At 44.0% G+C, this 22,320-nt stretch overlaps 2 protein-coding genes across 4 annotated transcripts in view; one reads left to right on the top strand and one right to left on the bottom strand.

The window, feature by feature from the left end:
- LOC137306466 (solute carrier family 22 member 6-A-like) overlaps positions 1 to 15,973 on the top strand; it is a 40,110-nt gene extending 24,137 nt beyond the window's left edge. For 2 of the 3 annotated variants that reach the window (XM_067975702.1, XM_067975703.1), the window contains exons 6-11: positions 1,879 to 2,002; positions 5,760 to 5,875; positions 6,134 to 6,348; positions 11,453 to 11,561; positions 13,526 to 13,729; positions 14,272 to 15,973. In XM_067975702.1, coding sequence (XP_067831803.1) covers positions 1,879 to 2,002; positions 5,760 to 5,875; positions 6,134 to 6,348; positions 11,453 to 11,561; positions 13,526 to 13,729; positions 14,272 to 14,416 — 913 coding nt within the window. In that variant the 3' untranslated portion in view covers positions 14,417 to 15,973. Of the gene's footprint in view, positions 1 to 1,878; positions 2,003 to 5,759; positions 5,876 to 6,133; positions 6,349 to 11,452; positions 11,562 to 13,525; positions 13,730 to 14,271 lie in introns of those variants that run through there. The other variant, XM_067975704.1, reaches the window with a different exon arrangement.
- Positions 15,468 to 21,271, bottom strand: mrpl49 (mitochondrial ribosomal protein L49). Its single transcript, XM_067975710.1, has 4 exons — positions 21,155 to 21,271; positions 19,654 to 19,813; positions 18,189 to 18,313; positions 15,468 to 15,776 (listed from the first exon to the last, which is right to left on the bottom strand). The coding sequence occupies exons 1-4, from the start codon at positions 21,236 to 21,238 to the stop codon at positions 15,630 to 15,632; spliced, it is 516 nt and encodes a 171-aa protein (XP_067831811.1). The 5' UTR covers positions 21,239 to 21,271; the 3' UTR covers positions 15,468 to 15,629.
- Positions 21,272 to 22,320: the final 1,049 nt, after the last annotated feature.

A 22,320-nucleotide genomic window follows, 5' to 3' on the forward strand; every position in this document is an offset into this window, starting at 1 on the left:
AAATTCCTGTCTGCATCACACGGGAATTTCAGATGCCCGGCCCAGGCACAACTCAAATATAGAGCTGGGCTCAAAGTCAGCAGGAATCAGGCAGTATTGATTTCTGCTGAATTTCCCAATCTCTACCGCCCAATTAGTGTCCCAAATCTGGGCTCTTAAAGAAACTGCCTGCCCCTCCCCCCGTGGAACAACACAGGAGATCAAATCGTAAATTATTAAAATTCTTGTGTATGTATGCACTTCCTGTCCACAAACTTCACTTCTGTTGTCAAGACTTTTTCTCACTCTGTCAACATTTAACATTGAAATTCCTAACAGATTTATAGTTGAATTTCTCTATGTAAACAGTTGCCTGTAACTTTTGTTGATGAACCAACCAAATCACTCAAAATGCTTTTTCAAAAAGTTTTGTCTACCAATTTTTCTCACTAACTGAAATTTATAATGTCCAAAATAAAGTTTATAACCAAAAATTTTTTTTAAAATACACATTTCACAATACCGACTAAATTTACCCACTGAAATAGGACTAAAAATTTATCATATCTCATTAATAAGACAAAGTTGGATTCATGATAACGCAGTATAGTATACAGTCCTGCTGAATTATCCTAAGGATTCCTGGGAGTTTTTTGAGGATGTAACTAGTAGAATAGATAGGGGAGAACCAGTGGATGTGGTATACTTGGATTTTCAGAAGGCTTTTGATAAGGTCCCACACAAGAGGTTAGTGTGCAAAATTAAAGCACGTGGGATTGGAAGGAATATACTGGCATGGATTGAGAATTGGTTGACAGACAGGAAACAAAAAGTAGGAATAAACGGGTCTTTTTCCGGGTGGCAGGCAGCGACTAGTGGGGTACCGCAGGGATCAGTGCTTGGGCCCCAGCTATTCAATGATTTGGATGAGGGAACTAAATGTAACATTTCCAAGTTTGCAGACGACACAAAGCTGGGGTGGAATGTGAGCTGTGAGGAGGATGCAAAGAGTCTCCAATGTGATTTAGACAAGTTGGGTGAGTGGACAAGAACATGGCAGATGCAGCATAACGTAGATAAATGTGAGGTTATCCACTTTGGCTGTAAAAACAGAAAGGCAGATTATTATCTGAATGGTGACAGATTGCAAGGAGACCTGGGTGTCCTTGTACACCAGTCGCTGAAAGCGAGCATTCAGGTGCAGCAAGCAGTTAGGAAGGCGAATGGTATGTTGGCCTTCATTGCAAGAGGATTTGAGTATAAGAACAGGGATGTCTTACTACAGTTATACAGGGCCTTGGTGAGATCACATCTGGAGTATTGTGTGCAGTTTTGGTCTCCTTATCTGAGGAGGGATGTCCTTACCATGGAGAGAGTGCAACGAAGGTTTACCAGACTGATTCCTGGGATGGCAGGACTGACGTATGAGGAGAGATTGGGTCGACTAGGCTTACATTCACTAGAGTTTAGAAGAATGAGAGGTGATCTCATCGAAACATATAAAATCCTAACAGGACTAGACAAACTAGATGCAGGGAGGATGTTCCCGTCGGCTGAAGAGTCCAGAACCAGGGGTCACAGTCTCAGGATACAGGGTATGCCATTTAGAACCGAGATGAGGAGAAATTTCTTCACTCAAAGGGTGGTGAACCTGTGGAATTCTCTACCACAGAAAGCAGTGGAGGCCAAGTCATTAGATGTATTCAAGAAGGAGATAGCTATATTTCTTAATGCTAAAGGGATATGGGGAAAAAGCGGGAACAGGGTACTGAGTTAGACGATCAGCCATGATCATTTTGAATGGCGGAGCAGACCCGAAGGGCCAAATGGCCTATTCTTGCTCCTATTTTCTATGTATTGCTGAGGTACTGTTGCTAAGTATTGTGATTCTTCTCACAGGTGGTTCCCAGAATCGGCTCGTTGGCTCATTCTAAATAACAAGGCTGATGTTGCCCTGAAACAGCTCAAGAGGGTGGCAAAATTAAATGGCAAGGAGGCAGAAGCAGAAAAACTCACCACCGCAGTAAGTGCTGTTATTAAAAAATATCTTACACTTACTGGGGGTAATTTTGACTTTGATAATGTAAAACGGGTGATGGTGAATTGGCAGTCCGTTTTACACCATTGCACAAAGTCAAAATTACCCCCACTCACCTCACTTGGTATACCATGGATCTGGTGCTGGTAACCTCGTTACACAGTGAAAGTAACTGGATGACATTTCTTTCTATTGACAGTAGAAAATGTCACACTTCAGAGTGTTAAAATGATTAAAAAGAGAAATAACATGGGAGAAAGTGTTCCGATTGGTAAATGGTTGTAAATTTATAGCTCTGGTTCAAGCCAACGTGAAAAGATTCAGGTAGGGATGCGGGAGCAAGGGGGCTGGGAAGTGCACAAGTGTGAGAGGGGGTAGTGAGTAGTGCGGGAGAGTAGTTGGTAGCTGCAGGAGGAAAGTAGTGAGGCTTTGGGAGTAGTGGATACTTGCGATAGAGAACTGAATAATGAAGGGGCAGGGAGGGGTAATGAGTAGTCTAGGAGGGATGGTGTATTGGGGCAGTGTTTGAGGAAATTCAGATAGTGAGAATTTGTGGTGAAGGGCATGAGGTGTTAAGAATTCAGGTTAGTGGCCGGTGCACGTGAACATTTAGGCGATGGTAAATGAGGAGGGACACATTACTATTTGCAAGGAGGGTAATGCGTTTAGGGGTAATGTTTAGTTGAGGGTGGGTATTGGGGCAGTAGGCAGCTCAAGGGGTGATTAAGCAAAATGGAGAATGCTACTTAGGGACAGCTAGTCCTTGGGGAATTCAATAATTGGAATCTGGGCATTAGATACTGGAAGCCCAGTGAAGGTGGTGGGTGCTGGGCAGAGCGGGGAGGCAGAACATTTTGCCCGCCTCTTTTTAAACATATGGGCAATGTTGGCAAGGCTATGTTTTATTGCCCATCTCTAGCTGCCCTGAGAATATGGTGCTGGGCCATTATGAACCATTACAGTCTTTGTGGTGAAGGTATACCCACAATGGTGTTAGGTAGGGAATTCCAAGATTTGATATATGTGCAGATATATGTGCAAGCCAGGATGGTATGTGACTTGGGAGGCGAACTTTGCAGTGTTGTTCCCTAGATACATAGCTAGTACAGCTGTAATTAATTAGAATATTTACTTTTTTTTATTTGTTCTCGGGAAGTGCGGTACGTTAGCAAGGCTGCATATATTGCCCACACTTGTTGTCTTCCATAAAGTGTTGTGAATGCTTTTAAAGAACTTTGAGATGATTTTTAGGTCTCGACAGGGGGAGTATTAGAAGGGAGCAGGGAGAGGGGAAAAGCCATCTCTATGTTTTAGGGGGATAAGAAACAGGAGAGAGAACAAGATAGGACAATAAGAGCTAGTAGGAGGAAATGTCAGGTAATTTTTAGAGCCTTTTAACTGGTGAAACAGCACCACCTACCTGGGAGATAGAACTGGAAAAACTCAAATCAGAGGCAAGTATAATGAACAATAGTAAAGTGTGTTACATTTGCAGGAAATGTTTGCTGTACACAAGACTTTTAATATATTATACTTGTGGATCTCCCATAGCATTGCTTATGGTAAGTTAGAGTAAACTGTCTTTTTCTTGCATGTTTCCATCATTTTTGTGTTACTGTTTGTCTCTGTCTCCCTCCTGTTCTCACTGTCTCCCTTTAATTTCTCTCTTAATTCTCCTTGCTTTCTTCTTTCATTCTTCTCTTTCTGTGGTCTTCTGCTTCTCTCATTCTTTTTCTTTTCTTTCATAGGCCAGTGGCATGACATGGCAGACCTGGACCGTACTGCAGGACGAATTTTTGGTCATGGGGGAGGCATCCAACCAGGATGAGACAGGTTTCAGATTGCAAGTGGGGAACATGAGATAGATGTAACGAAATCATGATACAGCAAGTAAGGGTGACAAACAGAAAATGTGCACTAGACAGAAGACATTTAATACATTACAGATGGAGGTAGAATTGGTCTTCGCCAGGAGCACAAAACAAGCTTATAACAAATGTACAGCCCATTTTATATCGCACCCGATTTTCTTTTCTATTAACTTCAGTAACCAGTCCTTGCAAACTTAGCTGATTTCAGATGGGACAGCAGTAGAGGATGAAGTTACAGTTGGCCTCATCATCCGTGGGCTTGGGCTTGGGCTTGGGTGGGAAAAAAAGTTAGCCATGGATCTGTGATCTTATTGGAGAGTGCGTACATGAAAGGACCTCGGTTGAGGTCATCATCGGGCTTGGCCTCCATAATTGATTACCTTGCTAATAGTTAAACTCACATATGAAAGATCGACAAGGTACCAGAAGACGGCTAGCACCCGTGGAACTGTACCCCAGTATGAGGGAGTGGCTTCAGCAAAACAGCAGAGAAAATTGGAGGAACTATCAAATATATATAAAAATCTCACCAGTTAAACAAGAATGCAGCTTCACCATGACTGAAACATTATAAGCTATGAAATGCTACTGCACTGTCGTTATAGTGAGCATCATTCTATTTCTAGACCATGAAACTGAGCATGTTGGTAATTGACTGGTTGGAGCCAAACTAATGATTGAATAGCAGATAGCAATTGAGGGACCTTGCTGTGGGCAAATTGGCTGCCACGTTTCCTACATTACAACAGTGACTACAATTCAAAAGTACATCGTTGGCTGTAAAGCGCTTTGAGACGTCCTGAGGTCAAGAAAGGCCCTATATAAATGCAAGTTCTTCTGGTGGAGCAGTCTGCCTACACAACTGTTGCTGTACTCCAAAAGTAATTCATTAGGGTAAATTCACCAATGCCTACTCCCAGCAACATTGTGACCCCCATTCTCTGACCTGTGTTCCCCTCAAACTAGGTTCCCCACCGGGAGTTGGGATTGGAGAATTTACCCTATTCTGTGCAGTGTTTTCAGACATTTCAACATCAGAAGGCATTATGTAAATGCAAATATGATCTGCATATGTAAAATACAGTAAGATGGGTACCTCTCAACTCTTTTGCAGATGCTCACTGTACAGAGGCTGCTAAGGGCACTTTACATTAGTAGCCTTATCTTGGTGCTGTAATTGACAGCTCACCTCTGAAGTGACTCAGAAGGGATTCTCAGAGCTCTGTCCTCGCTTCCACTCCACTCCTTCTTCATATCAACAAGCTCCTCCATTCACCATCCAGCCCTACATACCCTTTTGCTTATGATTATGCTCTACATTCATCAGCATCCTTCAGATCACAAATCCTCAATGCAAACTGTTACATTTTGGGGTCTTTTTCCATCCTCCTTATCCTTGATACTTCCGCTTCTGTACTTAGATTACAGGCATGAGTGATTTCTTAGTTCTTCATGGCCTCAAGAGCATCTTCACTGGCCCCGATAGCTACGTAAGTTTTTGGTAATATGTCCAGATTGCCCTTGAGAATCAGAAAAATATTGATCAGGACTACAAGGGACAACTCCACTGCTCTTCTTCAAATCGTGCCATGGGATCTTTTACATCCACCTGAGAGGGCAGACGGGGCCTTGCCCCATCCGAAAGACGGCACCTCCAACACTGCAGCACTCCCTCAGTACTGCACAGAAGTGCCAGCCTACATTATGTGCTCAAGTCTCTGAAACTTCCGACTCAGAGGCAAGAGTGCTACCACTTAGCCAAATCTGACACCTGACAAGGCTAAATCATGGATCTAACACATGACTCAATGGTGTAATTAAAGGGGTATGCTCAATACTGATATTGTGTCATTACACTATGTGTGTTCCAGATTCTCAAATCAAGTTTGGAGAAAGAGCTGTCAAACACTAAAACTGCCTACAGTATGATAGATCTGTTCCAGACACCCGTCATGCGCAAGATAACCTGTTGTACTATGATTGTTTGGTAAGTTATTGGATAATGAAGTCTCTTAAATAGGTTATCAAGTGGTGGTCATGAATTGATAATGCCAGTGGAGAAAAAGGAGCTGGAAATAAAGGTAGGGGAACAACAAGGAAAAGAACTGTGTGTTACAAACTAACTAGTTCCTTCTGAAGCCAAATTGTTCACTGAAATGCAGCTTGAGAAGAAGCAAAAATTCTATCCATTAAAACAATTTTGGCATGATAAAGCATATTCTGAATCTTCTTTTTCCTGCAATAGGTTTTCAACAAGTTTTGCATATTATGGGTTATCGATAGACCTGCAAGGATTTGGAGCTGATATTTACCTAATCCAAGTCATTTTTGGAGCAGTCGACATTCCAGCAAAAATTGTTAGTGTTATCAGCATGAGTTATATAGGCAGACGATTCACACAAGGCACCTCCCTCATCCTGGCAGGGAGCATTATAATTACAAACATCTTCATCCCAAAAGGTAAGAGCTTATAGTTACATATATTCTTTATTTTTATTCGTTTGTGGGGATGTGGGCATCGCTGGCAAGGCCAGCATTTATTGCCCATCCCTAATTGCCCTTGAGAAGGTGGTGGTGAGCCGCCTTCTTGAACCGCTGCAGTCTGTGTGGTGAAGGTTCTTCCACAGTGCTGTTAAGTAGGGAGTTTCAGGATTTTGACCCAGCAACAATGAAGGTACAGCGATATATTTCCAAGTCGGGATGGTGTGTGACTTGGAGGGGAATGTGCAGGTGGCGTTGTTCCCATGTGCCTGCTGCCCTTGTCCTTCTAGGTGATAGAGGTCACAGGTTTGGGAGGTGCTGCAATGCATCCTGTGGATGGTACACACTGCAGCCACAGTGCGCCAGTGGTGAAGGGAGTGAATGTTTAGGGTGGTGGATGGGGTGCCAATCAAGCGGGCTGCTTTGTCCTGGCTGGTGTCGAGCTTCTTGAGTGTTGTTGGAGCTGCACTCATCCAGGCAAGTGGAGAGTATTCTATCACACTCCTGACTTGTGCCTTGTAGATGGCGGAAAGGCTTTGGGGAGTCAGGAGGTGAGTCATTCGCGGCAGAATACCCAGCCTCTGACCTGCTCTTGTAGCCACAGTATTTATGTGGCCTCTCTACCACTTAAAAGGCACATGTCAGAAGTGTGATGGATACGCTCCACTTGCCTGAATGGGTGCACTGCAAGCTCGCCACCATCCAGGACAAAGCAGTCCGCTTGATCGACAGCCCATCCACCATCTTAAACATCCACTCTCTCCACCAAAGGTGCACCTTGGCTGCAGTACTTACTATCTACAGGATACACTACAGCAACTTGTGAAGGCCTCTTCAAACCCACAACCTCCACCAACTAGAAGGACAAGGGCAGCAGGTGCCTGGGAACACCATCACCTCCAAGTCACACATCATCCCAATTTGGACATATATCGGCCGTTTCTTCATCGCCACTGGATCAAAGTCCTGGTACACCCTACCTAACAACATTTGGGGAGTACCTTTGCCACATGGACTGCAGTGGTGCAAGAAGATGGCTCAACACCACCTTCTCAAGGGCAACTAGGGATGGACAATAAATGCTGTCCTTGCTAGCGATGCCCATATCCCAAGAGTTAATTTTTAAAAAAGGATAGCGGAGTGTTACCAGCACCTCTGGAACCATACTCAAGGAGCCTGTCCTTCAGGACAGCAGCATAGAAAATTGGAGAAAATTAGGGAAGAAATAGATGCCATCTTCCCCACAGCAACCGGGAATGCTGATCTGTGACTGGCCAAAGAGGAACACAGATGAAAGAGCAACTGTTGGTCCTATTCTTCCTTGTTGTAAGGTTGTTCAGAGCAAAGACTGTCCATCTCATCTACAGGCAAGTGATAGGTCTTACACCACTGAGCCGGGAAGATTTGCTGAAGAGATCAATGTGTTCTCATTGAAAAAATACAAAATTTGAGGAGGAAAACATGATATAGGGAATCAGTGAAGCTCAAGTGGAAAAGTTATTTGTACCAAACCAGAAGAGAACTAGGGCTTTTGATAATAACCTAGGTAAGAGATAAACATAATTTAAGGAGCAATTATTCCACGATTGAAAATGATAACTAGTGCATTGAATGTAGGCTCTGATCAAGCATTCAAAAAAGAAAAAGGACATATAATTGACAGATTAGAGGGATACAGATTAAGTGACATGGCAGAAAGAAGGCATATGTGTTCATGCAGCAAGTGTTCTACCGAGCCATACAGACTCATGAAGGGAACACAGGTCAGAAATAAGGTGACACCCAGCATGCTTTGAGTCCCGCTGGGAGTGCTGAACTTAGCCGTGTATTTTTATAAAGAATATTTATCAGATGTGGCTGGTAACCTTAAATTTAATTACTGCATCGTGGGAGAGATCGCTTTGTTTCTTGTGTCTCTCTGCTAATTTGTTTTCCATGTGCTGGTGAGTGTGTACATTGCTGTCTGATGTGTGAAATGTCACTTCAAAGGCATCATTCCTATGCAAATACATTTGCAGAACATGTAGAAACCATTTAACACAGAGTTCTTGCTTTGTCCCAAAACACCAAATTGAAGGCATTAGCCTTGGGTCTAGCATCAGGCAGGGTGGAGTTTAGGAAACCTTTACTTTGTTTTGATAAACTTTGTGCAGAAGACACCATTTGATCTCCTTCATTCTAGTTTTGAACACGAGGATATGGGGAGGCAATTCTTTTACGAAATTGACAGGCAGGAAAAGACCAGCTGGTCCATCAAGCCTGCCCCACGTCACGATGGCAGGATGATCAAGGCTAAACACTCTTCCCTCCCCCGACCTCCACCCCTCACATCCATCCTCGCAACCACATAATCTTCTGAGAGAGGCAAAAACCAGAAAAAATCCAGGGCCAATAAGGGAAAAAAATACCCTGTAAAATTCCTCTCCGACCCCCTCAGGCGATCGAAACCAGTCCTGGAGTTACATAGACCAAGTATTATCTATAAAGATATTTACCTTTTTTTTTATTCGTTCATGGGATGTGGGCGTCGCTGGCGAGGCAGGCATTTATTGCCCATCCCTAATTGCCCTTGAGAAGGTGGTGGTGAGCCGCCTTCTTGAACCGCTGCAGTCTGTGTGGTGAAGGTTCTCCCACAATGCTGTTAGGAAGGGAGTTCCAGGATTTTGACCCAGCGACGATGAAGGAACGGCGATATATTTCCAACTCGGGATGGTGTGTGACTTGGAGGGGAACGTGCAGGTGGTGTTGTTCCCATGTGCTTGCTGCTCTTGTCCTTCTAGGTGGTAGAGGTCGCGGATTGGGAGGTGCTGTCGAAGAAGCCTTGGCGAGTTGCTGCAGTGCATCCTGTGGATGGTACACATTGCAGCCACAGTGCGCCGGTGGTGAAGGGAGTGAATGTTTAGGGTGGTGGATGGGGTGCCAATCAAGCGGGCTGCTTTGTCCTGGATGGTGTCGAGCTTCTTGAATGTTGTTGGAGCTGCAGTCATCCAGGCAAGTGGAGAGTATTCCATCACACTCCTGACTTGTGCCTTGTAGATGGTGGAAAGGCTTTGGGAAGTCAGGAGGTGAGTCACTCGCCGCAGAATACCCAGCTCTGACCTGCTCTTGTAGCCACAGTATTTATATGGCTGGTCCAGTTAAGTTTCTGGTCAATGGTGACCCCCAGGAGGTTGATGGTGGGGGATTCGGTGATGGTAATGCCGTTGAATGTCAAGGGGAGGTGGTTAGACTCTCTCTTGTTAGAGATGATCATTGCCTGGCATTTGTCTGGCACGAATGTTACTTGCCACTTATGAGCCCAAGCCTGGTGTTGTCCAGGTCTTCCTAGATGCAGGCTCGGACTGCTTCGTTATTTGAGGGGTTGCGAATGGAACTGAACACTGTGCAGTCATCAGCGAACATCCCCATTTCTGACCTTATGGTGGAGGGAATGTCATTGATAAAGCAGTTGAAGATGGTTGGGCCTAGGACACTGCCCTGAGGAACTCTTGCAGCAATGTCCTGGGGCTGAGATGATTGGCCTCCAACAACCACTACCATCTTCCTCTGTGCTAGGTATGACTCTAGCCACTGGAGAGTTTTCCCCCGATTCCCACTGACTTCAATTTTACTAGGGCTCCTTGGTGCCACACTCGGTCAAATGCTGCCTTGATGTCAAGGGCAGTCACTCTCACCTCACCTCTGGAATTCAGCTCTTTTGTCCATGTTTGGACCAAGGCTGTAACGAGGTCTGAAGCCGAGTGGTCCTGGCGGAACCCAAACTGAGCATCGGTGAGCAGGTTATTGGTGAGTAAGTGCCATCACTTTGCTGATGATTGAGAGTAGACTGATGGGGCGGTAATTGTCCGGATTGGATTTGTCCTGCTTTTTGTGGACAGGACATACCTATCCACAAAAAGCAGAACCTTTCATATGATGCGACCTCTGCTCCAGTCAGGAACCAGTCCAGCTCCCTCTTGAAGGTATACAGAGAGTCAGCCACACCAGCCGGCAATGTATTCCAGAGGCTCACAATTCTCTGGGAAAAGAAAAACCGCCTAACATCCAGTCTACTCCTACTCTTCCATAGCTTAAACTAGTGTCCCCTGGTCCTCCGCAATCTGTTAAACTGGAATAATCTATCAATAGGGACCCTATCCAGCGATAGAATGTTTTACTCTTCCACTATCTGAAGATGAGGATAGACGAAGAAGGCTTGTGTCAATTCCAGAAAGCTATTACAGTCACTATTATGAGAGATATAAAGACTGCTTTAAAGCGACCCCGAAACAGTGCAAAATAATCATCCATAAGTTGGAACAACTTGCTCAAGATAAAAAAGCATGTCAAAAAACCATCCATGAAGGCACCTCCTACTATGAGGACCGTCGCATTGCTGATGCTGAATGTAAACACCAGCTGAGGATGTCGCACTTGATAAATCAATATTCCCAACCTGGTGTATCTGGGAACCACTGTTCAATCTGCGGTCGCTCATTCCAAGCAAAAATAGGTTTCATCAGTCATCAAAGAACTCACTGCAAAAATAAAATTCCAGCTGTCTTCTTTGATATCGTAGGACGAACAGTAATAACATTTTCTGTTTGACCGTTAGGCACTACTTTACCACACATTGTGCACATCAAATCACACTCTAGTTTGTAGGGAACAAGTGCTCTTTTGGCATTCGGCATGGGAAGAATAAAGCCTTAAAATTAATTTTATAAAATTCTAAAATCTATTTACTCAATTCAAACACTTCATCTCTTCACATTTTCAGAAATTTAAACCTTTTGCCCCATCTCCTGTGACTATGTACATCTGCACCCCACGGTCCTGCCCTGTAGTCTATAAATTTTTACCCCATGCCCAAATTTGCAGGCTGTAATAAGATATTTTGGGAGAGAAATCCCTCTATTTTTAATCAAGGTGAATGGAATTCCTGTGTTTACTACTTTAACAGATTAGTTTACTTTAAATGGGATTATAGCTTTCTTAAAATACCAGACAAATTTCACCCAAATTTTGTAAAAGAGACAGTGGAAATGAGTTAATTAATTCATTAAAAAACTCAGTGAAATTTCCACTATTCCATCTCCTACAGAATTGCAGGCCTTAAGGACTTCATTTGCTGCTGTTGGGAAAGGATGCCTCGCAGCTGCGTTCAGCTGTTGCTTTCTGCATGGAGGCGAACTCTACCCAACTGTGATCAGGTGGGTACCCCATTACATTCTACAACTGGCTTATTTCAACATCAGTAACTGCATTGCAATCAGGACAGAGGTCTGTTGATGGACTTGTAAGTAAAGGCTCTGCCATACACTTAGTCATGTAGACCAGGTTTGATTCTTATCTCAGCTGGGCCAACAATTGGGGTGCTACAATTAGTCTCAGTGCTTAATGTTTAAACAGAAGATGGAAACAATACAAATCAAGTCCATTCCAGAAAGGAAGAAAGTGAGTGTATCAAAGGCTAGGCTCCATGGATGAATAGCAGTATCAGATTAAATTTGAAACTAAGTAAGTATTTAGCATTTACTAGACAAAGAAGAAGAAAGCCAGGACAAATAAACAATATTTAGGAACACTACAAAAGAGGGAGATTAGAAAGACTAAGGGAATGGGAGAAAATTAGCAACAAAAAAGGTAATAAAACAGCTTTCTTTGGTTGCATTAGTAATAAGAGGATAGTCAAGGTAGAGGTGGGGCCACTGACAGAAGGAAGGTGGTAAGCTTGTAGTGGAAAGTGAGGGAATGACAAAAGATACTAAATAAGTACTTTGCTTCAATTTTCACATAGGAGTTGGATACTGGGATTGCAGAACCAACAGAGGTGTGTGTAGAACACTTAGTACTATTACCCTTTTAGAAATAACCTCTAAGAATGTTACTCACATTTAAGAAGAAATAGCAGAGGCTCTGACTGTCATTTTCCAAAGATCTTTGGACAGGAAAATTGTGCCAGAGGACTGGAAGTGGCAAATATAACACCAATCTTCAAAAAAGGATTCAGGGTTGAGCCAGGAAGTTATAGACCAGATAGTCTTACTTCAGTTGTTGATAAACTATTAAGTCTATAATATGGGTATTAAATTACCAAGCACTTGGAGAAATAGAAGTTATTCAGCACCCGTTAGTACGAATTTCTAAAAGGGAGGTCATGCTTGACCAACTTTATCAATCTTTCAAGAAATAATGAGGATGAACAAAATCCTGTCAATGTGCTTGATATAGATGTTCAAAAATCATTTAATAAGGTGCCACACATAAGAGACTTATGGCAACAATAATGACATATGAAACCAAATGGTTGGGAGGAGCAGAAAGCAAAGGGTAGGAGTAAGAGGCAGTTTCCAAGACTGGAAAGATGTGGGGAGTGGTATATACAGGCTGTTCTTATTTATTATATAAGTAAATGATCTGGACCTGGAATGACATAAAATTGGACGCATGAAAAAGTGTAACAATGATTGTAAAAAAACTGCACGATGGGCAGGTAGGTGGCAGATACAGTTCAATGTAGAAAAATTGAAGCAATACATTTTGGGAGTAAAGGAATTATGGTAAGATTTTAAATGGACTTGAGTTGCAAAGAACCTTGGTGTGGAGATACACGGGGGCCGAAGCAGCTGAAGGCAGCATACCCCAAAAGCCCACGCCTTTAGGAGAGGGAGAAAATTAGAAAAAAAAAATCAGCATTTAGTCCACATCTCCCCAGATAAGATCACAGTACTTGGACCATATAACAGATTTTCAAGCAAATCCTGTTAATCAAATATTTATTATAGATATGGTATTTCATGTTTTTTCTGTCAGTGAAATAGCCAGAATAAACATTCCTGAATATTATGAAGAGTATTACAATCATCAGAGTTCAATGATATACGAGATCAGAGTGTGTTGCAGTGACAGGTACTGGGGTGGGGTGGTGGAACGGTAGGAAAAGACAAGACAGGGATATGTGGTACACCAGAGTGTTGCAGCGAGGAGCGTGCGTCATGTCAAAATGCTTCGGCCATATGTATAGAGTATATTAGTGTTACAGTGAGAATGAACTGTACCGCAGCAAGAGTGAACAACTTTATTAGAGGAGAGAAAACGGGCAAATGTTGTTAAACTAGTCGAATATTTCATCATGAGCTTCTGACTCACACTGCTTCCTTGTGTTTCCCTGCAGACAGACGGGAATGGGACTTACGAATACGATGGCCCGGATTGGAGCCATGGTAGCACCAGTTGTAAAGATGACCAGTGACTATATACCTTTTCTGCCGATGGTTATATATGGTGGAACGGCAATATTATCTGGAGTAGCTGCCTTTTTCCTATTGGAAACACTTAACGTTCCTTTACCAGACACTATTGAAGAAGTGGAAAGCAGGTTTGTTAAAAGAAAAATTTACACTGATTTGGGACACAAATTATACGATGACAGCAAGAATCTCAACTTAATATAAAATCATGAACTCTTATACCTGGGCTTATTGCAGTAGTATTCTTCAGTAGTGGTGCATCTGCACCTCCATTCTTGTGTACACAGCTGTGAATCAGCCTGGGAGTCAGTGATGTTCTGATGCCTTTTCTTTTGACTGTCCTTATTCAGTAGCTAGGTGCACTCCCCAGTGTAGGGCTGAGCAAAACATCCTAGGAAGGTCCCAGACTGAATCCATGGTCTCTAGATAACATCAGCCAAAGGCGGGGGGGGGTTGGGGGGGGGAAATGCATGCACCGCGCGTCCAATGAGGAAAGAATCTTGCACAGATGAGCCAGTGGCCTACTGATAGGCACTATCTGGGCTCACATGCAAGAATGGTCACTTGAGTGAGATATCTGAAGGACAGGAGGGGAAAAAATTGTGAATACACAAAAGAAAATGTGAACATTTGCTGAGCACCATTTGTTTTGTGATATATTTCTTTCCAGAGCAAGAAAAGGTGCTGAAAAAGAAAACAGGTCAAGGAGGGATCAGATTCCACTACAGGAAACACACCTCACTGATGAAACAAGACCGTTTAACCACACACAGCTCGCTCTCCACACACCATCAGCCCTCCGAGCTGCTATGTAGTGACTGACATTTTAATATAGATCCACCTTTCATACAATGATAAATTTTTAATCTGGAATATTTCCAATGCTAGATATTATATATGACAGTCACATTTGCCTATCTGATAGCACTTCAAATGCTGTAATTATGAAACTAGAACGAGAAATATGCTTAGACAGTCCCAATTGAGTTGATAGTTGCCATGGGCTTACAACACAAAACTGACCCTAATCAGCAGTCTCACAGAGAGGCAGCAGAATAGCTGGGGTGGAAATGGTAAAATGTCATACTTGTGCAATAAGAGGTGTTCTTCTGAGGTTGCTGCAGTAACTGGTGCATTGGGAATTGTATCTTTCCAGATTTCAATAGCTTCAATAGAGGATCAAAAACTGACAACATAAAAACTCCCACATTCTGAGAAGGTCAACTTCCACAGCTCGTTAATTATGTCTAGGATAAACAAACATTACAGTTGCTTTAAAATACAAACAATATTGCCATTAATAGTATTTAACATACTGGGGCCAATACAATATAGGACAAAAATTCAACTTAGTACACAAGATTCCACAATCAGCCATAAAATGAATGATTACATTAATCTGGTGGTATTGGTTGAGGAATAGACTGCCTATGGCCAAAATGAAATGGCTGCCGTGACATCCAGCACTGCCTGCTCTTCATATTTGTCTCTGAAAGAGACAACTTTAGGCGCTAGTGTTCCTTGCACCGGACACACGTGCTTTTCCTCAGTTATATTACAGTCCTGCAGGACTGTATTATAAATGTGTCATGTGGTTCAACTTCCAGTTCACATAGTTCCTGGTTTAGTACAAAGTTCTCCACATCCACTCAGCAACTTACTTTGACCTTCAAGAAGCTTGGAGCGAATTTCTATCCCCTGGTCTCCTTTGTCACATTGAAGTGGTTGATGTTCTGCTCACTTTTGTGTGGCGATTACTCAGGTTTGGACTTGACTAGTTTGCCTGAGCTTGAACTCAGTAGCTTTTCAATGATCTGCTACCCAATAAGCACCTTTTGGACTAACAGAAAATGACATACGCTGGGGGAAGAACAAGCAGTCATTTTAATGGGTTGATCTGCATTTTGAGAAATACACAATATCACAACGAGGCTTTATCTGTGGTTCGGGCATAATGTTTTTTAGAAAGAAACTTCTAGTGAATAGAAGCAAGCCTTTTAGGCAAGACTGGTGAATCTAGTCACAGACTTAGAATCCCTTCTCCAACAGCCATGATTTCAGTTCTTTGTCGAAGTAACCTTTGACCCGGAGGCTCATTGTGACCTCGTTAACCTGAGTAAGTGGCATCTTGCCTGTAATCTGCATGAGGAATTCTTTCAGGTCCTTCTCGAGCATCTGAAGAGGACGAGAGCACCACAGGGGTTAAAAACGCAGAATCCAAACCCTTTGCCAGCTATCCATGCATCAGATATGCATCAACATTTGTGAACTCTTAAAAAGGGCTAATCATGAACATTCAATACACGAGCAGATCATGCTTGATTCATTTATTCCAATTTATATATTATTAAAAATCCTGTGTTGGATGCACACTTCCTGTCCACAAATCTTACTTCATGCTGTCATTGTAAGTTGCTATGCCAACATTTCCAATTCAATTTTGCTATGGCAACTGTCCATGTAGTTGCAGGTTCTGGCCACTAGATGGCTTTGTAGAGTATACTAAATATAAAAAACATATTTATCAACTGACAAGTTTGACACTCAAATTACCAGTAGGTAGCCCAGGCAACACCATGGGCTATTTACTGGTAATTTGAGGAAATTACTCAGCATACAGATAAAAAGAATGGAGTAATGGGGGTGTAGTTCCAATTTCAAAAAGAAATTGATAAAATGACACATACATGTTGCGAAGATTAAGATCCATGATATTAAAGATAACGTGATGGCATAGATAAAGGGATGCCTGAGCAACAAAATGCAGAGAATTCTGTAAATGAATGTTTCTCAAATTAGCAAGTAGTAGGCCATGAAGATCTGTATTAGGACCTCTCATCCACATACACAGGCTATCTGGACATGGGCACAGAGGAAGTTATACCAAAGTTTGCTGACAATACCAAATTGGGGGAATGGCAAACTGCAAGAATGCCTGCAAAAGGATATAGACAGGTTGATTCAAGTGGGTAGATAAGTAGTAAATTCAGTTCAATGTAAATACAAGGGAAGGACAGAGAATGGAAATATATCCTAAATGGTAAAATACTTAATGGAACAGGCAAACTGAAATGTAGGGCCACAGACCTTTAGAAGCAGGATTGCAGGTGGAAAAACATAAAAACACAACAAAGAAGGATTCTGGGTTATATTTATAGAACACAAAAGCAAAAAGAGATATTGGTGCACCTAAACATCAGCCCACAGTTGCGGTATTGTGTGATTTGGGCTTCATGCTAAGCTGTTGGAGCCGCACCTGGTAAATGGTAGGATCCATACTGCTGATTTTCCTTATCTTAGGTGAGTTATTACATCAATTTGGCCAAAAAAGTCAAATACCAACCCCCTAGTCACATGATAACAAGTATGTAACAACCTGGGAGGGGCACAGGAACAGACTTTGGGTTGGAGGGGGGGACAACAGTGGGAGCAACTGCTCAACGTTAGTATTGCAATGCACCCCGAGACCGAGATGAGACGAGGGCTTTTACCTCAGTTGCGGCTGGCTCACTGTCAACTTGTTGGCTGGTTGTCCACATTTATAATTAAATTTCCTGCACTCCAGGCAACCACCACCGCAATCACTGCAGCTCCCCGATGCATGGGAGGTTTGAATCTGCTGATAACTGTGCATGAGCAATGCATACTAGTGCTGCTTTCTTAATATTTCGCGCAAGTCAGCGCTCATGACTTTCGAGGCACCTCCTTTGCTTTCCTGCCGTTGTCCCTCAAACACCTTCATATTGAAATCTAATTTGAGACAGCCCTTCCCATCATTTGAAGATCTGTTAAGGGACAATAACACCCAATTATCTGTGAAAGTGTGTATTGAAATTTGAACACCTGAGTTGTAAGCTTTTCTCCTCTTCTGTTTTCATGGGCAGATCCCCATCACTCCAGCTTGACCTGGCTAATTCTGATGACAGGGGATATTCAAAATGTTAAGCTAACTTACTATTTCAAATGCTGATCAGTTCACTATGCATTCCCACTATTTTATGCTTTTAATGAACCAGAAACAATTCAGTTCCTAACTGCACTACCTAACAAAATGACAGTGCTGTCTAACAAATGAAAACAGACTGACCACGGGTTTTACAAAAACATGGATTCATCCTTAGAATATTTGATACCATTTGCGTCTTTTCAAATCACAAAAGCAACTTTGTTGCTTTAACATAGAAGTGGTCAAAATCATGAAGGGTTTAGATAAAGCAAATAAAGAGAAACTGTTCCCATTGGCAGAAGGATCGAGAATCAGAGGACACAGATTTAAGGGTGATTGGCAAAAGAACTAAAGGTGACATGAGGAAAAACCTTTTTACCCAGCGAGTAGTTACAATCTGGAATGCACGACTTGAAAGGGTGGTGGAAGCATATTTAATTGTGGCTTTCAAAAAAAGAATTGGATAAATACTTGAAGGGGAAAAATTTGCAGAGCTACAGGGAGAGGGGAAATGGGACTAACTGGCTTATTCTTACAAAGAGCCGGCACGGGCTTGTGGGCTGAATGGTTTCAGCGCAGAAGGAAGCCATTCTATATTACTAGATTACAATTAATGAGACAACCCAAAAAAGGTCACTTACCCAAATGTCACCCTCTATTTTCCGAATGACGGTCATCTTCCTGTTGCCATGGGTGATGTCTGTATAAACAGGGAGGTTGTGCATCCGGGAACGTCGGATAATGTAGGGCAAATCAGGAGGTGGATCTGAGAAAAGATTAAAGTACTCATTAAATATTCTCGCCAGAGTAAGAACCAGAGACTTAGTGATTTAAGCCACTGCCTGGTGTGGTACCAGAAGGTCCCAAGTCTGATCCCTAGTCTGTGGTGAGTTAGCTGGACTCAGCTGGGACATTAGTTGGGATGCTACAATTGGTCCATTCAAAATAGTCCCTGGGTTTGAGATGGGGGAAAAAATCAGCCTGTATTCCCACTTCTGAATGCTATCTAGTGACCTCCACTGGTGAGAGTGTGTGTAGTCATCAGATGGGGACAGGGTCGGGCTCAGCTGTGATGTCCTCTAAGGTTGATCAGCCTTACAACACTCACTGTTCATAAGAAGAAGAATTGCTGCTTGGATTAGGTACTGTAGAACCGTACTCCCAACATCTTCAGGAGAGAAGTAGAGAAAACCGAAAGCTGGTGAAGGTCACTTAAGGCAAGTGAGTTAGAGTGATAAGTAATCATAGTTGGAAGCTAAACATTTAACCGTTTGAGTCACTCAGAGCTCCCTAGAGGACTGGCCAGCTCCATGTAAGGATTCACTATGAAAACACCAGGCCATTTTGTTTAACTCTCAGTTCTCTCCCATAGACAGTAGATTGGTTTACACACCAAAAATCCTAGCATTATTACTAAAGCAATAATTCATCTGTTTTTTGTGGGGGGGGCTGAGAAATCTGGGTGACAGGCCAAGCCTCACAAGGCTGAAAAAGGCAAGATAAGCTAAATCAAGTGGTCGTGGTTAGGGGACACCAAGCTTGAGGTTTAAAAGCCTGGAAACTATATGAGAAGGAAAGACTGTATGGTTTAAGATAGAATCTAATGTAGAAAACATTGCAAGGTGCTTCACAAAACAGACACCTGGCCAGGAAGGGAAGAGGTTGAGGATCGACAGAAAGCTTGGTTGGAGAGATGTACTTTGACAAGGCTTTCAAAGCTGGAGAGGCAGAGGGAGTTAGGGAGGGAATTGCGCAGAGTAGTGCGGGAAGCAACCGAAGACTGCCAAAATCGAGGACTGAAGGGAAGACAAGATGTACAAAAGGCTTGATTCAGAGAACAGGAGCATGAGAAGGGGTCTAGGGCTGAAGCAAATTACTGAGATAGGGTAGGGTAAGGCTGTGGGAACAATGCAATGTGTCTTAATTTCAACATAGGAAGGACGCAGCAAATAGAAAGAGTGTGCAGAATGGTGATATCAGCCAGTCAGAAATAAAAGACAAGAAAAGTTCAGACGAACAATGACTGTAGTGTAAGTGTTAAAATAAAAAAAGGTTGTTTTGCAGAGAAAGTGGCAATACACGGATCGGCTATTAAATGACACAGACCTCGAGGTGGACTCCATCCTGATGGGGTTGGATAGCAGTCATGTTTCGGAGGAACGGGTACTGTAGCGGGTGGAATCAATCTCTCCACAAATTTAAACTCCTCTGTTGACTCAACAATCCCTGGATATTTGGAATCAGAACTTGTAGAGTTTGAGTAGTTCTAGGAAAGAATGAAAACATCATGATCAGAACTCAAGGGATCTGGGCTGCGGACAAATGGTACAGGGCTTGCTAATATGATTAAGCAGAGGGGGTCATTTTCTGGATATACAACAGCGTCTGATAACTTCAGCTACCACCAGTGCATATTGGAAAATTGTGGGCACTCTACCCATACTGTCCATTGAAATCACTGGCATGGCCTCCACTGGCACCAACATGGCCACTGATCCCTCACTGACATCAACATCGCCGCTGAACCCCTCAGTGACAACAGCAGGAAAACTACACCACTCACTGGCACTGACATGGCCACTTTTTTTAATTATTCGTTCATGGGATGTGGGCGTCGCTGGTGAGGCCGGCATTTATTGCCCATCCCTAATTGCCCTTGAGAAGGTGGTGGTGAGCCGCCTTCTTGAACCACTGCAGTCCATGTGGTGAAGGTTCGCCCACAGTGCTGTTAGGAAGGGAGTTCCAGGATTTTGACCCAGTGACGATGAAGGAACGGCTGATATATTTCCAAGTCGGGATGGTGTGTGACTTGGAGGGGAACGTGCAGGTGGTGTTGTTCCCATGTGCTGGCTGCTCTTGTCCTTCTAGGTGGTAGAGGTCGCGGGTTTGGGAGGTGCTGTTGAAGAAGCCTTGGCGAGTTGCTGCAGTGCATCCTGGACCCTTCAGTGGCACCGACATGGCCACTGGACCCTTCAGTGGCACCGACATGGCCACTGGACCCTTCAGTGGCACCGACATGGCCACTGGACCCCTCAGTGGCACCGACATGGCCACTGGACCCCTCAGTGGCACCGACATGGCCACTGGACCCCTCAGTGGCACCGACATGGCCACTGGACCCCTCAGTGGCACCGACATGGCCACTGGACCCCTCAGTGGCACCGACATGGCCACTGGACCCCTCAGTGGCACCGACATGGCCACTGGACCCCTCAGTGGCACCGACATGGCCACTGGACCCTTCAGTGGCACCGACATGGCCACTGGACCCCTCAGTGGCACCGACATGGCCAATGAATCCCTCTCGTGGTTGTTTAACCCTTCACTGGCACTGACATGGGCGCTGGACCCCTCATTGGTACTGCATGGCCACTTACCCTTCAGTGGCACCGACATCGCCACCAGACGCCTGTCACACCGGGATGGCCACTTATCGCTTCACCAACGTTGACCGCCTCCGAACCTTCATTGGCACCGACACCCAAGGGGCCTGTCTCACTGCCCTAAATGTTCCCCATCCCCATTACCCTTCACGCTGACCCGAACCTAATTTCAGTCAGATCCGGCTGGGTTAACCAGCCGCGAAGCACCGCCGCTCTGCCGTTACCTGAAGCCGGGGAGCGGCCAACGTCGGACGCGCGAGCCGGTTCAAATTCCTCAAGCTCAGCAAACGGCACCAACCAACCGCCATCTCGAGCCAGCAGTCCGAGCTGCGCCTGCGCCTGCGCGGAGACCTGCCCCCCCCCCAAGTCGGAAACGTCACGACGCGCCTCGAGAAGGCTACGCATGCGCGCTTTTGTCCTTTTTTTTGCTCGGCGTCCTCCCATTTTGAGGCGGGCGGTTGGTGAGTGCTGGTTGGAATCCCATTGTAATAGGAGAAGGGGAGTGACAGCAATGGGCTCCGGCTTGTAGACTTAATGAGGGTTTGATGTCGGCGATAATGCGGTTCCAGAGCCCGTAGGTTACGGCTCTGCCCATCCTTATCAGCCTGAAAGGCTGCGAATCGCTTTGGAAAGTTTGAAGCAGTAATAGTAGAGTGCAGGGAGATCAGGACAGGGGAGCAACTATTGTCAAAACCCCACACTCCCCGGGCAGGTACAGCACGGGTTAAATAAGAACAGGAGGAGGCCATTTCGCCCCTTGAGCCAGCGCTGCCATTTCTTGTCCAGTACGTTTCCAGCCCAATGAGGAAGGAGGCATTGCTGGACTTAGTTCTAGGGCATGAGGCGGGCCAAGTGGAGCAAGTATCAGTGGGGGAACAGCGATCATAGTATCATAAAGTTTAGAATAGCTATGGACCATTCAAGTAAAAATACTCAATTGGACGAGGGCCAATTTCAGCAGGATAAGAACTGATCTGGCCGGGGTAAATTGGAATCAAAGGTTGGCAGGCAAAACTGTAATAGGACAATGGGTGGCCTTTAAGGAGGAGATGGTTCAGGTACAGTCTAGGTACATTCCCACAGGGAGAAAGGTGGGGCAATTAAAGCCAGAGCTCTCTGGATGACAAGAGATAGAGAATAAGATGAAGCAGAAAAATGGGGCATTTGACAGATATCAGGTTGATAACACAAGTGAGAACCAGGCTGAATATAGAAAGTTTAGAGTGGAAGTGAAAAAGAAAATGAGGGGCAAACAGAGAGTATGAGAATTGAATCATAGAAAATTTACAGCACAGAAGGAGGCCATTTGGCCCATCGTGTCCGCGCCAGCCGAAAATAAGTCACCCAGCCTAATCCCACTTTCCAGCACTTGGTCCATAGCCTTGTAGGT

The sequence above is a fragment of the Heptranchias perlo genome, chromosome 43 (genome assembly GCF_035084215.1).
Source record: "Heptranchias perlo isolate sHepPer1 chromosome 43, sHepPer1.hap1, whole genome shotgun sequence".
NCBI classification, from domain to species: domain Eukaryota; kingdom Metazoa; phylum Chordata; class Chondrichthyes; order Hexanchiformes; family Hexanchidae; genus Heptranchias; species Heptranchias perlo.